The sequence below is a fragment of the Eutrigla gurnardus genome (genome assembly GCF_963514095.1).
Source record: "Eutrigla gurnardus genome assembly, chromosome: 17".
Lineage (NCBI taxonomy): Eukaryota > Metazoa > Chordata > Actinopteri > Perciformes > Triglidae > Eutrigla > Eutrigla gurnardus.
In genome coordinates, this window is record NC_139928.1 from 21,485,747 (window position 1) to 21,502,568 (window position 16,822).

At 41.0% G+C, this 16,822-nt stretch overlaps 2 protein-coding genes across 3 annotated transcripts; one reads left to right on the forward strand and one right to left on the reverse strand.

Annotated features, from left to right (window-relative positions):
* The first annotated feature begins 3,064 nt into the window (after positions 1 to 3,064).
* On the forward strand, positions 3,065 to 9,653 carry LOC311028070 (class I histocompatibility antigen, F10 alpha chain-like). 2 transcript variants are annotated; one of them, XM_084032341.1, is made up of 5 exons: positions 3,065 to 3,206; positions 5,680 to 5,946; positions 7,241 to 7,519; positions 8,056 to 8,349; positions 8,686 to 9,653. In XM_084032341.1, the coding sequence occupies exons 1-5, from the start codon at positions 3,149 to 3,151 to the stop codon at positions 8,787 to 8,789; spliced, it is 1,002 nt and encodes a 333-aa protein (XP_083888467.1). In that variant the 5' UTR covers positions 3,065 to 3,148; the 3' UTR covers positions 8,790 to 9,653. The 2 variants fall into 2 exon arrangements, with proteins under 2 accessions (XP_083888467.1, XP_083888466.1); XM_084032340.1 differs by lacking the exon at positions 8,686 to 9,653 and having other exon boundaries at positions 8,056 to 8,602.
* A 3,443-nt stretch (positions 9,654 to 13,096) lies between these two features.
* Positions 13,097 to 16,566, reverse strand: LOC311028058 (uncharacterized protein). Its single transcript, XM_084032331.1, has 2 exons — positions 16,131 to 16,566; positions 13,097 to 15,396 (listed from the first exon to the last, which is right to left on the reverse strand). Exons 1-2 carry the CDS (start codon positions 16,315 to 16,317, stop codon positions 14,399 to 14,401), a joined length of 1,185 nt encoding a protein of 394 aa, XP_083888457.1. The 5' UTR covers positions 16,318 to 16,566; the 3' UTR covers positions 13,097 to 14,398.
* Between the last annotated feature and the right edge of the window lie 256 nt (positions 16,567 to 16,822).

Sequence of the window (16,822 nt, forward strand, 5' to 3'; positions counted from 1 at the left end):
TGATTGTTTTCCAACATTTATTTGATCCTGCAAATAAAAATCTATTTAAAGGAATTGCCTTCTGGTCTTTTTCTGCACCACTCAGAAATATAAAACAACACTGTGATCTTAGAATACATACCGATACATCAGTTTGAACATTACAGTTAAGAACTTATAACTGACAGGAAAACATCGGACCTAAATTATAACTACAAATCCCCTCACAACCATGAAAAACAGTATAAAAGAGGAAAAACAAGGACACCTGGTGGGCAAAGTTAACCGGTGCGTGAGGATCTGTGAAAACAATCTACAAAACTTTTATTTTGACAGTCAAAACAACACGATGGTCCGGTCCTGTGTTCTGCATCCCATCCTCTCCTATAATGCAGCAGAAACACTCATGCAAGCCTTCATAACAACCAGACTGGACTATTGCAACATCATTCTCTATGGCCTCCCCTCCACCGACCTCCAAAAATCCATGTTTGCGGTGGTTATTTGTGTTGAATAAAGCACAAAGTCAGAAACGTTTCTTTACGGAGGGTTTAATCGATTTCTGGCTCCTTCTTTCTTATGATGCACACATGTTTATCGGACCTTCCTTTATGTCTTTAAGCACTTAGAAAATGCAGAAACAGATGCATGATTGTTTTTTTTAAACAAAGCAGAAGGTTTTACATCAGGATTACATGAGACATGGGAATTTCCATCACATGGTTGGGGCTGAAAACTAAGAGTGAATGTGTGGATGTTTTGACCCGATGAGGCCAGGCAAATCTTTTGTGACAAACTGTTTCAGCCTTAAGATTATATAAAGTAAAAGTAAAATAACTCCTTTACCCAACCTTAGCGAGTAAATAAACAACAACAAAAGTCTGCTCAAGCACTTTAAGTGTAACAACGAATGTTGCACATTGTGAGCATCTCTCTTAAATGGAGGGAAATAATCAGCCGGCTGGAGGAGGCGTCACCTTAAGCAAAGCATGACTCTGTCAAAGCGATCCAGGTTTATCGTGATGCCACAGGGTAAGAATTATACCAGCAATAACCTACTGACTGCTCTGCAGCATGTTTAATATATTTTATAGTATTCAACTATTCAGTTAATAACAAAATGTATGTGTAACAGCCATGAGGTTGAGGTAAGAGCGCATGTTTATTTCTGTAAACTGTGTTGGACGTCACAAATATTTCCTCATTTGACAGATTTTTCTCCTGTGTGAGTTCTCATGTGATCCTGTAAATGTTGATGCCATCTAAATGATTTTAAACAGACTGAGCAGCTGTAAGGTTTCTCACTTGAATGGATTTTAATGTGTTTATTTAAATTTCCGCTCTCTGTAAAAGTTTTGTTACAAACTGAGCAGCTGAAAGGTCTCTCTCCTGTGTGAGTTCTCTTGTGTGTGTGTAAATGATATCTCATTGCAAATTTTTTCTGACAAACTGAGCAGCTGAAAGGTTTTTCTCCAGTATGAGTCCTGGTGTGTCTCTTCAGGTCGCCACTTGCAATGAAACCTGTATCACACACTAAGCACCTGAAAGGTTTTTCTCCTGTGTGTATTAACATGTGATTCTGTAAATTTCCACTCTGTGTAAAACACTTCCTACAAACCGAGCAGCTGAAAGGTCTCTCTCCTGTGTGAGTTCTCATGTGTCTCTTCAGACTTCCACTGATTGTAAATGTTTCCCCACACTCAGAGCAGATCAATTGTTTCCCACCAGTTCTACATCTAAATTCACTGTCAGGGATTCCATTTTTCAAACCCTTTAAACCTGACTGAGGTTCTCTGGTCTCCTGCCAATCATCATTGTGTTCATGCTCAGGTTCAGAAGAGTCTCCAATCTTGTCATAAGTATCTGGTTGGAAATGTGAATCTGAGTTCCTGGCTGGTTCTGCTCCTCCACAGTCCTCTTCATCATATTCCTTTTTCATGTGTTCTTAAACATCCAGACAGGTTTATCCAGCCATACAGAGACTCTGGAGGGTCAGTACTGGTAAAGCTAACAGAGACTTTCTAAACACCATAAAGGAACTCTCCGTTTCTCGATGTTTCTACTGACGCCAAGCGCCATTTTGCTAAAAGACAAACATCTGGTTTTGCAGTTACTTGGTGCGTAACCTACAAAATAAAAGCACATAAACTTACATTACAAAAATAATATTGAATTTTTCTTGCACTTGCATCTTTCTTACTAGCCATGTTTAGATCATCTGACTAAAGGTTGGGCGTCCTGCTACATTAAAGTAGGGGGTAATTAGCTCAATTCCAAAACTAAACAAATATATAAGACACACACACACACACACACACACACACACACACACACACACACACACACACACACACACACACACACACAGCATAGAGCAGCCTGTTACATCAATGAAAACACACTAGGAACTCTTGTTTGTTGTCGACAGCCAGACTGAACACAAGCAGACTAAGACACTACTGCAGAGTATGTGAGCTTCATTCATACATTTCTGCACATTTACATTTACATTTAGGTCATTTAGCAGACGCTTTTGTCCAAAGCGACTTACAATAAGTACATTTGTCAAAAGAAGGAAACAAAGAAACCACAACATATCATTGCCGATAAAGTAAGAGCTAAAAATAGAACAAGTGTTAGATCCTCATCTGAGTGAAGTAGTACCTTAAGAGCAACAGTGCTACGATCAGAGTGCTATAGTTTTTTTTTTTGGGGGGGGGGGGGGGGAGTTGTTAGTGGGTCATGCTATGTAGAGTCGAGGTGAAGTCTGAACAGGTGAGTCTTGAGCCTTTTTCGGAAGATAGCAAATGACTCTGACATTACATTGCATTAGCCTGCAGATGACAGGAGCAGGAGGTTAAATGCTCCTTTCAGGTGCGGACAGCGTTGAGAAACCAGAATAAAGGGTCTCCAGCGTCCTCTCACGCAGGCTGAAACAACATCGCTCCACTTTAACTTTCGTTATTAACCTCAGTGGCTTTCCCCGGCTATTAGTGACGTCGGTGCTCAGCTAAAATCCCCATTGGCTCAGACGGAGGGTGAAGTCAGCGCTCCTCCTGGTCTCAGCCTCACTTCAGCCCGGATAGAGCAGCAGCTCGGACGTCATCACTTTGCCTCCACAGTAATAACAAGTGAAGAGTTGAAGACAGCTTGAGAAGGACAGGTGACGATGGAGACGTGGACTGTGCTTCTTCTCCTGGCCGTCGGCCTCCACAGCGCGGCCGCAGGTGAGTCCACACTTTAGTTGTTGGCTTTTAAGTTGCTCGCTTGTAACAGAAGAACTGCGTCATGTCTTTAAGCCCTGTTTATATGAGCCGACGCTTCTTCTTCTCAGACTTGAAACTAATGTGATGATGAGGAGTGTAAACTACTAACGATGCTTCCTGAAGAAGAAACCACTCCACCAACTGGAAACTAAACTGCTTTCTGTCAACCAAAGTCAGGAACACAACTGACCTAAACAGGGCAGGGGCCTGTACTACGAAGCGAGTTCAACATGGTATCTTTCAGAGATCCAGCTTAAGTAACCCTAACAAAGGCAATCGGAGATAAGCGGTCACACGAAGCTGGTTATCAACTCGTTAACTCAACCCAGGGTTTACCTGTCCAGCTATGAGCGCGTGCACATGAAAGAGGCGGCGTTTGCAGCATTTGACCAATCACAAACATGGATCAGTCTACGGCAGCGGAGCGTTTCTGTCCCTGACGATGTTTTATATGAGAGATCCAGATTCTCATCGGAGGGAAAGACTTTTCTGTGTCAGCATACAGCCTACTGACCACTATGAATTATGTTTTTAACTTCTTCGTATTTCTGTAAGATTATGGTTCGCTCCTCGTACGTGAAATACGCCGCTCCGCTGCCGTAGACTGATCCATGTTTGTGATTGGTCAAATGCTGCAAACGCCGCCTCTTTCATGTGCACGCGCTCATAGCTGGACAGGTAAACCCTGGGTTGAGTTAACGAGTTGATAACCATCTTCGCCCCAGGTATCGATGGAAAGACAATGAAGCCTATGAATGAAAACAAACTTTTTTGTGACAATGATCATGACTAAGGGGCCGATCTACCAGTTTTGTGTACCAATAGCAGTGTTTCCCACAGGATTCTATGGTGGGGGGCTTGCGATCTTGTAGGGGGGTCGGGGGGCATGCCCCCCCCCGGGAGAACATTTTTAATAGATTTAATTTTAATGCATCAATTTGGTGAATTTTGAGAACCAAAATATGACATCAATTACTGACCAATTTCTTACAAACTGCTGGTACTGATACAAAATGTTGACATACTAAATGGGGTTGAGGAGTTTAAGCATTCAAGAAAAGATGAAAACAAAAATGACTAAAACACAGTGCTGAGCCTTCCAGGGTTCCCCAATTAGTTTTCACTGAGGGCCAAATTATGTCCAGGTTGCCAAGTCGAGGCCAAACCGCTGTTTTTTAAATGTTTCATTGGACCACTAAACATTGTTTTATGTGCAAATGTTATTATTGTTGCTGCTATTATTAGAAGTATTATGATTGTAATGATTAGTACTACCAGTGGTAGTTGGTTGTAGTAGCAGATAGTAGTAGTAGTCATAGTGTTGAGGGACAGATAAAAAATGTATGTAAGTCCAATATCAACGATTTATTTATTTGAATGTCCCTGGAGAATATTTTGATCAACAATAAAAAACAACAGCACTACAGCAAGTGGTGCACAAGAGGAAAAACAGATTGTATAATAGTGGAGTTAATGATTTTTGTTTGCAGCGTCTTGCTTTTGTCTTGTAATTTGCAGACGGTCCCTGCGCACTCGCCCGTTCTCCGTCCAGACCGGACGGCTTATTTATGTAAAAAATCTGTGTTTTGGTGCTTGTAGCTCGTAGTCTATGATATTACGGTGGGAAAGAGGCATCATTTGTGTTTGAAAACGTTTCTCTTCAGATTTATTGATCCCGAATCTGTGAATATATTTCCAACTTTACAGAACTCTTTATTTCAGCAGGTTATTGCATAGTGTCACTGGGTCCGCACGGGCCGGACACTTTGCTCTTGCGGGCCGGATTTGGCCCGCGGGCCGCTAATTGGGGATGGCTGCTTTATACTATTAATTTATTATGACTAACTATTATTATTATTAATATAAGTGGGTGACTATTCCTCAGCCTTCCTTGGTGTTTTGGTTTTGACATACGCGCACGCACTGTCAAACTCGCGCAGCTGTAGGGTCGGCGGGGGGGACGCCTTGCCATGGCGACGGGGGGAAACAGAACGTTGATGAACCAAACCAGCCGCGAGGATTTCCCCTTATAATAAGCGCTGCTGCCCTCCTGTTTAGGCCTATTATTAGAGCCGCTAGTTAAGTCCATTCAATGTGTGGGAAACACTGAATATGTATCATGACTAATACCATTAATAACACTAGTACCATTAGTAAAAAAAAAAAAAAAAAGGCTCAGCCCAAAATCGCCATCGGCCCGATGGCCAGTCCAGCCCTGGACCTAAATATGAGACTCCTTCACTATTTAATATCAGAATAAACACAGTTTTCAAGACAAAAGCACCAGAAACATGTTTGTGTTTGTTGAGTACAGCAGATATTATCAACGTGTATTGAATGTAGTTCTGTTGGATTGTGTGTGCAGGAAAACAACATTGTTCAGTGATTTATTGAAGATAAAAACTGAGATCATGACGTTCATCTTGTGTTGCAGAGATTCACTCTCTGAAGTATTTCTACACGGCGTCCTCTGGAGTCCCAAACTTCCCAGAGTTTGTGGCTGTTGGGTTGGTTGATGATGTTGAGATGGCTCACTATGACAGCAACACCAGGAGAGTAGAACCCAAACAGGACTGGATGAGTAGAATCACAGAAGATGAACCTCAGTACTGGCAGATTCTGACTGAGCTCTTAGTGGGTGATCAGCAGTTCGCCAAAAACAACATTGAAGTTTTAAAGCAGCGCTTCAACCAAACTGGAGGTTTGTTTATGTTTGACTTTATTCTGACAACATTTGGTTTATACTTTCATCCTGTATTTTAATAAACACACACACAGTCAGACAGGAACATGACTGAGACTACTGGATGCTGCTGGACTACACTGGTTCAGTGTTGCTGTCCATCCCATAATAAGCTCCAGAGGTCTACTGACCTGAGAGCAGGTCCAGTGAGCGTCCCACAGCGAGCTGCTTCACAACAAGTGTGCTGCAGCAGCAGCAGCTTGTTTCAGGACACACAGCTGATGGAGGAACATGAGCGGCTGCTTTCTGAACGGACCAGCAGGACTGGAAACGGGACCCGGGCTGCTTCTGCTGGTCCACATACCAGACCAGGCTCAGCAGGTTTCCATGAAGCGGGCTGACTGGACCTCATGGTCCACGTCTCCTTCAGATCTCAGCGTGTCCATCCCATCAGATATATGACTCACAAATATATGCTAGAAGGACAGCTTAGATTCACTGTCCGTGCCCCAGTGTGTCTGTGCCATAATACACATTTATATAACGCTGGAAGAAGGAATCCACCAGTTGATCAGCTGTTGATCCTCAGAGGAAGTCTTTATTTCATAAATATGTCAAACATTTTCTACTTCCACTTTCTCTAATATGAGAAATGTATGCGTTTCTCTGTTTTATATCATTTTATATTAAATACTGTTCAGTGTTGTTCAGACAAAAGATTTGAAGATTTCACCTTTAACCTCTCAGAACTTTTTTCTGAATTAAAAAGACAACGATTGTGACATAATCAATAATCAGAAGAATAATGAGCCACAAATATGGAGGATATTACTAGTATTTAGTGTATTTATTCCACAATAAACAATTAATCGTCTGGTTGATCAACAGATAATCAGATTCAAGTCTTTTATTAAGAAAAAACAAACATTTTCTCAAATATGATAATGTTGATTGATTGATTGATTGATTGATTGATTGATTGATTGATTGATTCCTCTTTATGGATTATCAGAAAAAGAAAATAGGATCACATGTCAAAGTGAAAACACGTATTTCCATCGTGATCCAAAGATGTTAGAAGACAAAGTAAACACAAAGAAGACATTCAACATAAAAACGACATAAAAAGTTAAAATATATTTCATCACCTGTTAGAGAAATAGAAAAACATCTCCAACACAAACGAGGAAAAATAACATCATCATCAATCAATCCATAATCCATAAAAACTCTCTCTCTCTCTCTCTCTCTCTCTCTCTCTCTCTCTCTCTCTCTCTCTCTCTCTCTCTCTCTCTCTCTCTCTCTCTCTCAGGTGTCCACATTTACCAGAGGCTGGCTGGCTGTGAATGGGATGATGAGACTAATAAAGTTAATGGTTATGGTCAATTTGGTTTTGATGGAGAAGACTTCATAGCGTTTGACCTGAAGACAGAGACATGGATCGCTCCAAAACAACAGGCTCTCCTCACCAAACACAAGTGGGATCTTAATAAAGCTCGGACAGAACGGTATAAACACTACATCACCCAGCTTTGTCCTGATTGGCTGAAGATGTATTTGAAGTTCGGGAGCAGCTCTCTGCTGAGAAAAGGTAGAATCACATGACCTGATGTGGTTTCATGGACACCATGTTCATGTTCCTTCTTTTGTTTCTAACCGACAGTAACATTACACACACACACACACACACACACACACACACACAGACACACACACACACACACACACACACACACACACACACACACACACACACACACACACCTTCATCCCTCTGCCTCCTTCTCTCCTTTACCACAGTCTCTCTCTCTCTCTCTCTCTCTCTCTCTCTCTCTCTCTCTCTCTCGGCCCTGTTCCTGTCTGTCTCAGTCCCTGTCTCTCTGTCTCTGTCTCACCCTCTGTCCTACCTTCCTCATCGATGTCTCTCCTCTTCATCAGTCTCATTATCTCTTCTGTCTCTTCTTTTCTCACTTATCTTCACATCACAGTTATTTACATTGAATACATACAAACATAAATGGTGTATGTGTCACTAAGGCATTTCAGATTCATCAGACATGATCATTAATACACAGCAGATCATAATAATAAGGATAAAGAACCTCTAACCCGTCTCTCTCTCCTCAGAGCTTCCCTCAGTGTCCTTCCTCCAGAAGACTCCCTCCTCTCCAATCAGCTGCCACGCTACAGGTTTCTACCCTCAAAGAGCCGCACTGTTCTGGAGGAGAGATGGAGAGGATCTCCATGAGGACGTGGACCTCGGAGAGATCCTCCCCAACCACGATGGAACCTTCCAGATGAGTGCCGACCTGAAACTCTCAGTGGCAGCTGAAGACCGGAGCAGGTACGAGTGTGTGTTTAAGCTCTCTGGTGTGAAGAAGGACATCGTCACCACACTGGACGTCATCAGGAGCAACAAAGGTGAGACTGAGACCAGAAGTGATGAAGGTGGGAAGCACACGCGTAGTTTACGGGAACAGTTCATGTGTTTTTATGTGGACGGGGAGTTTTGTTTCCTAATATTGTTTAGTTGTCAGTTTCTTTCCTCTAGTTTGTATCTATAATTTTAAGGCTTTGATTAATATTAAATCAATGCAGGTTATCTCATTTCAGCGTGTTCCGTGTCTAAAGATGACAATAAAATCTGATTGATTTGCTCAGATCTAGACCAGAATTATTACCATGATTTGATTTGTGCTGCATGTTGACTGTTTACATTGATTATTAGAGAAACATTATAATCTTTGTGCTCAACAGAGAATCCCGCTGACATGACCACCGTCATCATCATCGCTGCAGTGGTACTTCTCGTCCTCGGTGTGATTGGATTCATGGTTTACAGAAGAAGAACTGTAATTTAGAGACCCAAACACACTGGGGCTGCGGTTGAATAGTAAAAAGTAATGCATGAAAGTCATTGTTAAATATGCAAATATGGATATAGTTTGTTTTCGTGAGCGGCCGAGGTGTGCGTCACTTTAAATGTTGCCTTCACAAGGAATTGTGGGTCGGTGTAATCTCCTTTCCTTTCGTACAGGAAGATCTGTTGCATCCTATGCTAAAGGAGATCTGAAAGGAAGCATTGCAGCTCCTTTCCTTCAAATTTAGAGAAATCAAGCAGCTCTTATCATGGCGGCCACTTGTTTACTTCCGGGTCACTTCTTCAGTTACGAACCTTCCCAAGCAAAAAAAGAAGAGTCCTAAAAACAGGCAGGCAAACTGACATGGAAACAGAGGGAACACACAGACTATATACACCAGGACTGATTAGGAACGGGGCCCAGGTGGGAAAACATGAGGGCAGGCTGACGAGACTATCAGACACAGCTGATATCCCCCCCCCCCCCCCCCCCAAAAAAAAAAACACCCTTACCTATAGCACTTTGATCACAGCACTACTGTACTTAAGGTATGTTTGCTGAACAGCAACTACTTTACTCAGAGAAGGATCTAACACTTGTTCTATTTAAGCTCTTACTTTATCGGCAATGATATGTTGTGGTTTCTTTGTTTCTTTTGACAAATGTACTTATTGTAAGTCGCTTTGGACAAAAGCTAAATGACCTAAATGTAAATGTAAATGTTGGAATATTAGAAATAGCTTGTCGTTCCTTGAATCTCCAAAAGTAGAGCCGATGCCAAAGTTTTCAGCCATCAAACTCCTCTTTAAGTGATTGTTTTCCAACATTTATTTGATCCTGCAAATAAAAATCTATTTAAATGAATTGCCTGGTCTTTTTCTGCACCACTCAGCAATATAAAACAACACTGTGATCTTAGAATACATACCGATACATCAGTTTGAATATTACAGTTAAGAGCTTATAACTGACAGGAAAACATCGGACCTAAATTATAACTACAAATCCCCTCACAACCATGAAAAACAGTATAAAAGAGGAAAAACAAGGACACCTGGTGGGAAAAGTAAACCGGTGCGTGAGGATCTGTGAAAACAATCTACAAAACTTTTATTTTGACAGTCAAAACAACACGATGGTACTGTGTTCTGCATCCCATCCTCTCCTATAATGCAGCAGAAACACTCATACAAGCCTTCATAACAACCAGACTGGACTATTGCAACATCATTCTCTATGGCCTCCCCTCCACCGACCTCCAAAAATCCATGTTTGCGGTGGTTATTTGTGTTGAATAAAGCACAAAGTCAGAAACGTTTCTTTACGGAGGGTTTAATCGATTTCTGGCTGCTTCTTTCTTATGATGCACACATGTTTATCGGACCTTCCTTTATGTCTTTAAGCACTTAGAAAATGCAGAAACAGATGCAAGATTGTTTTTTTTTTAACAAAGCATAAGGTTTTACATCAGGATTACATGAGACATGGGAATTTCTATCACATGGTTGGGGCTGAAAACTAAGAGTGAATGTCTTTTGACCCGATGAGGCCAGGCAAATCTTTTGTGACAAACTGTTTCAGCCTTAAGATTATATAAAGTAAAAGTAAAATAACTCCTTTACCCAACCTTAGCGAGTAAATAAACAACAACAAAAAGGCTGCTGAAGCACTTTTAAGTGTAACAACGAATGTTGCACATTGTGAGCATCTCTCTTAAATGGAGGGAAATAATCAGCCGGCTGGAGGAGGCGTCACCTTAAGCAAAGTATGACTCTGTCAAAGCGATCCAGGTTTATCGTGATGCCACAGGGTAAGAATTATACCAGCAATAACCTACTGACTGCTCTGCAGCATGTTTAATATATTTTATAGTATTCAACTATTCAGTTAATAACAAAATGTATGTGTAACAGCCATGAGGTTGAGGTAAGAGCACATGTTTATTTCTGTAAACTGTGTTGGACGTCACAAATATTTCCTCATTTGACAGATTTTTCTCCTGTGTGAGTTCTCATGTGATCCTGTAAATGTTGACGCCATCTAAATGATTTTAAACAGACTGAGCAGCTGAAAGGTTTCTCACTTGAATGGATTTTAATGTGTTTATTTAAATTTCCGCTCTCTGTGAAAGTTTTGTTACAAACTGAGCAGCTGAAAGGTCTCTCTCCTGTGTGAGTTCTCTTGTGTGTGTGTAAATGATATCTCATTGCAAATTTTTTCTGACAAACTGAGCAGCCGAAAGGTTTTTCTCCAGTATGAGTCCTCGTGTGTCTCTTCAGGTCGCCGCTTGCAATGAAACCTTTATCACACACTAAGCACCTGAAAGGTTTTTCTCCTGTGTGTATTAACATGTGATTCTGTAAATTTCCACTCTGTGTAAAACACTTCCTACAAACCGAGCAGCTGAAAGGTCTCTCTCCTGTGTGAGTTCTCATGTGTCTCTTCAGACTTCCACTGATTGTAAATGTTTTCCCACACTCAGAGCAGATAAATTGTTTCCCACCAGTTCTACATCTAAATTCACTGTCAGGGATTTCATTTTTCAAAGCCTTTAAACCTGACCGAGGTTCTCTGGTCTCCTGCCAATCATCATTGTGTTCATGCTCAGGTTCAGAAGAGTCTCCAATCTTGTCATAAGTATCTGTTTGTAAATGTGAATCTGAGTTCCTGGCTGGTTCTGGTCCCCCACAGTCCTCTTCATCAGCTTCTGTTTCCATCTGTTCAGTTGAGCCTCTGGCTGCAGCTGAAACCAGCCCTGAGGACTGAGGTTTCTCTTCATCGTTGTCTTCTTCACTCTTAACAGGGACAACAGTCAACGGGAACTTGATATCAACCTCCTCCAGGCCTAGATGCTTCTCTCCTTGCTGACAGGTCCAGAGTTCTTCCTGTTCTTCTTTAATGTGTGGGGGGTCTGGGTCCTGGTCCAGAGTGGAGCTCCAGTCCTGCAGCTCAAAGGGAACCTCTTCTTTAGTCACCAACAGCTGCTGGACGTCTGCAGGAAAACAGTGAACACACATTACATATACATGTCAGTTAAACAGTCAGTCACCTGTACATATACAGTTTTTTCTGCCATCATTCATAAGCTCTGGATTTGATTGATTGATTTTTGGTGTCACCTTTTGTGTGTTTACCACAATACATCATATCAACACAGGATGACAGAAAGGGGAGCATCTGTATTTATGACGATATTGCAAATCATACCATCAGGAATTTAAAAATCCCCTTGTATACCCTGATAATATTGTGATCGCCAGCAAGACCCTGAGCAGCATTCTAGCTCCGTCCCAAGGAAAAGGTACAGTAAAATCGGACATTATACTTTAATCCAATTACATGTCAAATGCAGTAATTTTACTTGTTAACATTGGTGGGAGAAGCATTCTGATGATTTACTGCAGAAACACTAATACTCCACAGTATAAATTCCGTGAGAAATTAATCCGTTTTTGGCATCACGTCTTTCAATTTGAATTCAGGAAACAGGAGGTGTCAAAGTTGAGTGAGAGGAGAAGTAAAGTGAACCAACCTGCTCTGTGTAACCGGACTTCAGGGATGGAAACAGCGTCCAGTAGCTTCCGCTGTCGCTCGTTCTCCTCTTTAGAACGAGAAAGTTCCTCCTCGTATTCTGCTACCGTTCTTTCAAACAGCCCAAATATCTCTTCAACAGCCGCACTTAGTCGCTGCTCCACCAAAGCTCTCATCACTTGGACTTTACTCATTTTCCCGCGACGAGAGAGACGTTTTTACTCCACACAAACTCCGTCAAACTCCGTTTCCAGCTAGCATGCTAAGCTAACTAGCTTAGCTTCGTAGGCTCCCGGGCGATGATTCAGAGTTAAAACATTCAGAATAAAAGGTGAAGAGTACAAAGTCCATCCAGACAGGTTTATCCAGACACACAGAGACTCTGATGGATCAGTACTGGTGAAGCTAACAGACACTTTCTCACCACAACATAGGGGCTACTAACGTGAGACGCCATATTGCTAAAAGACAAACATCCGGTTCAGCCGCGTTTTCTTTTTCTGTGGTGTTTAAAAGCGGTGGGCAACCCATCTTAACGGTTGTATTACCGCCCCCTACTGGGTGGAAGTGTACATCAGTGGATCGGCAGGAAAATACAATAGAAACAAACAAATTAAACGAAATAGTACGTATTTAATTAGATGATTTCGGATTTCTGTCTTTTGTAACATATTCTCCACTGTAGTATTGCGTTTTTTTATTTATTTATTAATTTAGTCCCGATATGAATTCACTCCTCTCTGGGCCCTCAGGGTAAAAATGACCCCCCTTCACTAAAATCCTAAAATAAGGAAGCTAAATTAAACTTAAAACCCCAAATATATTCTTTATGAAGTAACAACTTGTCATCACTCACACATTTTTATAAATATTAGTTATTTCCCTCTTTTTTGGAAAAGAATACATTTAATCAGTTAACAACATTCGTTTTGAATGTGATATTGTTTTCCTTAAAGAGACAGGTATAGGATTTACTCCCATCTAGTGGTGAAATTGTATTTTGCATTTAAACGAATAGTGCTCTCTAGTGCATCGCTTTGTTGCAACTACGGTAGCCGTTATGTACCAAGAAGCTACGACAACATGTCATCCAATACCACTTCACAAGTATTCTTTCAGGTGATGAGGTTTCAAACAAGTCCAAACTTACTCCTCAAGTAAGATAGTGATTAATGTTGCCATGTTTGATGTTCGCCAAGTCGGTACAAGTTGCTCTCCGTCCCGGGGGAGAGCTGGTCCTGTGCTGCACCCTGCATGTCCGGATGTGCCTCTGGATGATGTGATCTACTTTAATTCACGCTCTGAATGAAATCGCTATAGTTTTCAAAATGGCGGAACAACATGGAAGCCTCCTGGGGACATACCCATCCAATGTGAATACAAATAAGAAATAAATGGCTTATGAGGATGAATCATATCATTGGCAGAGGTAATTACACACTCATGAGGAACTATTTATGAATGAAGATATTGATTTTAGATAATAAATTACTTAAAATGTTAGACTGCCTTTAACAAAGTAGGGCTTTATTATTTATATTTTTAGTGCTTAAGCTACTGAATATGTGTCGACATTATTTTCTTGGCAAACAAAAGCACTGTTATAGGCTAAGAAACAGAAATGTGAAAAAGAAAATTTGAATGGAAAGCAATAGCAGTTTTTCTTCAATAACATTTTTGTAAAAGTTCATTTTTAAACAGTTTTCAATCAATCGCCATCCCAGTCACCAATGTGTATGAACATTAATACCCAATACAATTAAAAAAAGAAATATAAACAAACATGATTTTGCCTTTTTTCTAATGTTGGGGGCACTTTAGCATAATTCTTCAAATTTCAAGGTCAAAATTTTTTTTGTTATGGAACAGAAATGGGAATTTCCATCACATTGTAAGAATTAAAAACTAAGCGATTAATGTCTTTTGACCTGATGAGGCCAGGCAAATCTTTTGTGACAAACTGTTAGAAAGCATAACTTTATGTTGAGGGGAACGCAGAAAGTAAAAGAACTCCTTTCCCAACTGTAGCGAATAAAGGGTAAACAAAAAGGCTGCTCAAGCACTTTAAGTTAAACGTCTCAGTTAAACAGCTTACAAATTGAGCAGCTACATGGATTCTCTGTATGAGTTCTCATGTGTCTCTTCAGAACTCCATTTACAGTGAAGCCTTTACCACACACTGAGCAGGTGAAAGGTTTTTCTCCTGTATGACTTCTCATGTGGTCCTGTAAATGTTGACTCTGTGCAAAAGATTTCTTACAAACTGAGCAGGTGAAAGGTTTTTCTCCTGTGTGAGTTCTCATGTGTCTCTTCAGACCTCCCTTTTCAGTGAAATCTTTTCCACACACCGAGCAGTTGAAAGGTTTTTCTCCTGTATGAGTTCTCACGTGTCTCTGTAAACTTTGACGCTGTGTAAAAGATTTGTCACAATCTGAGCAGCTGAAAGGTTTTTCTCCTGTGTGAGTTCTCATGTGTTTCTTCAGATCTCCACTTTGAATAAAAGCTTTACCACAAACTGAGCAGCTGAAAGGCTTTTCTCCTGTATGACAGCCTATGTGGCCCTTCAGACTTGTACTTAATGGGGTTTCATCGGTACTACAATTAAATTCACTGTCGGGGGCATCATTTGTCAAAGCCTTTGAACAAGACTGAGGTTCGCTGGTCTCCTGGCAACCATCACTGAGTTCAGTCTCAGATTCAGAAGAGTCTCCAATCTCGTCATCAGTATCTGGTTGTAAATGTGAATCTGAGTTCCCGGCTTGTTCACAGTCCTCTTCATCAGCTTCTGTTTCCATCTGTTCAGTTGAGCCTCTGGCTGCAGCTGAAACCAGCCCTGAGGACTGAGGTTTCTCTTCATCGTTGTCCTTATCTTCACTCTTCACAGGGACAACAGTCAATGGGAACTTGATATCAACCTCCTCGGTCCCTTGAAGCTGCTCTTCCTTATGACTGGTCAATAGCTCCTCCTGTTCCTCTTTAATGTGTGGGCGGTCTGGGTCCTCCTGGTCCAGACTGGAGCTGAAGTCTTCCTGCTCAAAGGGAACCTCTTCTTTACTCACCACCAGCTGCTGGATGTCTGTAGGAAAACAGGAAACACACATACACAGATGTTAGAGCATTTTAGTAAAACAAATTAAAAATCAGTCACCACTACGTTTTACTGCCATCCTCCCCTCTTACACTCCATGTGCTCAGTTACCAAACAAGCATACCGACAGACAGACAAACTGTAAAAATACAATGCACCAGCAGAAATTCAGTCATAGGCTTGTCAAAAAAAAAAAAAAAAAATAGATACTCAGATACTAATCAGTGCTAAACATTAGCATCAGATATATTTGCAAAAGTATTGATATCAACATTTACTGATCTTTTGTATCTGACTTACCTAAATATTTAGTGGTCTTAACCCCCAGCAGACAACCTAAAAATATTGTTGTCTTTTTTGTTTTTACCCAAGTAAATAGAAACACACACACACACACACACACACACACACACATACACATACATACATATATACACACACCCTACAATTACTGTTACTCTACATTGTTACTGATGTTGTTTGTATTGTTCTAATCTTTGTTTAAAATGTATGCCTCTTCATTTTCTTGTTATTTGTCAGTATCGGGTAACAAGTATACTTTACCAATACCGTGACACTTAGTACCTTTTCTTGATTAGGCTTTACATACTTCAACTGAAGCTATATCAGTTATCAATGCAGGACTTTTACGTGTAGTCAGGACACAGAAGCCCTTAAAGTCGAGCCCGTGAACAGGGAGAGGAGAAGTGAAGTGAACCAACCTGCTCGGTTTAACTGAAGCTGAGGTTTGGAGTCCAGTAGCTTCCGTATTCGCTCGTTCTCCTCTTTAGAACGAGAAAGTTCCTCCTCGTATTCTGCTACCGTTCTTTCAAACAGCCCAAATATCTCTTCAGCTGCCGCACTTAGTCGCTGCTCCACCAAAGCTCTCAGCATTTCGACTTTACACATTTTCACAGGAGAGAAACTTTTCTTTACTCCACACAAACTCTGTTTCAAGTTAGCATGCTAAGCTAACTAGCTCAGCTTCATAGGCTACCGGCTAATTAGATGATCCAGAGGTAAAACCTTCAGAATAAAAGGTGAAGAGTACAAAGTCCATCCAGACAGGTTTATCCAGACACACAGAGACTCTGATGGATCAGTACTGGTGAAGCTAACAGACACTTTCTCAACACCACGAAGGAACTCTGGCTGCGGTCCAATAGTCTGAAGCGACCCGGAAGTAAATAAATGGCAGCCATGATAAAACTGTTCGAACCCTGGCGAATTGCTTCCGGTACGACTTCAAAATAAAAGTGACCAACGTTTTCGTTACAAGCCAGTATTATTATCATTAGTTGTTTATTTGTTTTTTTATTTATTTATTTCGTTTGGTTTGTTTTAAGGTAATTTGATCCACACTGCATTTCAGCTGGTGGCGGTAGTGCTTTCATTAGAGGGCGTAAGACGACAA

Bases quoted from the DNA above. Each gene is read 5' to 3' on its own strand.
- LOC311028058 (XM_084032331.1), bottom strand. From the start codon at position 16,317: ATGTGTAAAGTCGAAATGCTGAGAGCTTTGGTGGAGCAGCGACTAAGT. The intron at 15,397-16,130 runs GTTGGTTCACTT...GTTTTCCTACAG, and splicing joins GCTTCAGTTAAACCGAGCAG to ACATCCAGCAGCTGGTGGTG.
- LOC311028070 (XM_084032340.1), top strand. From the start codon at position 3,149: ATGGAGACGTGGACTGTGCTTCTTCTCCTGGCCGTCGGCCTCCACAGC. The intron at 3,207-5,679 runs GTGAGTCCACAC...CTTGTGTTGCAG, and splicing joins CCTCCACAGCGCGGCCGCAG to AGATTCACTCTCTGAAGTAT. The intron at 5,947-7,240 runs GTTTGTTTATGT...TCTCTCTCTCAG, and splicing joins GCGCTTCAACCAAACTGGAG to GTGTCCACATTTACCAGAGG.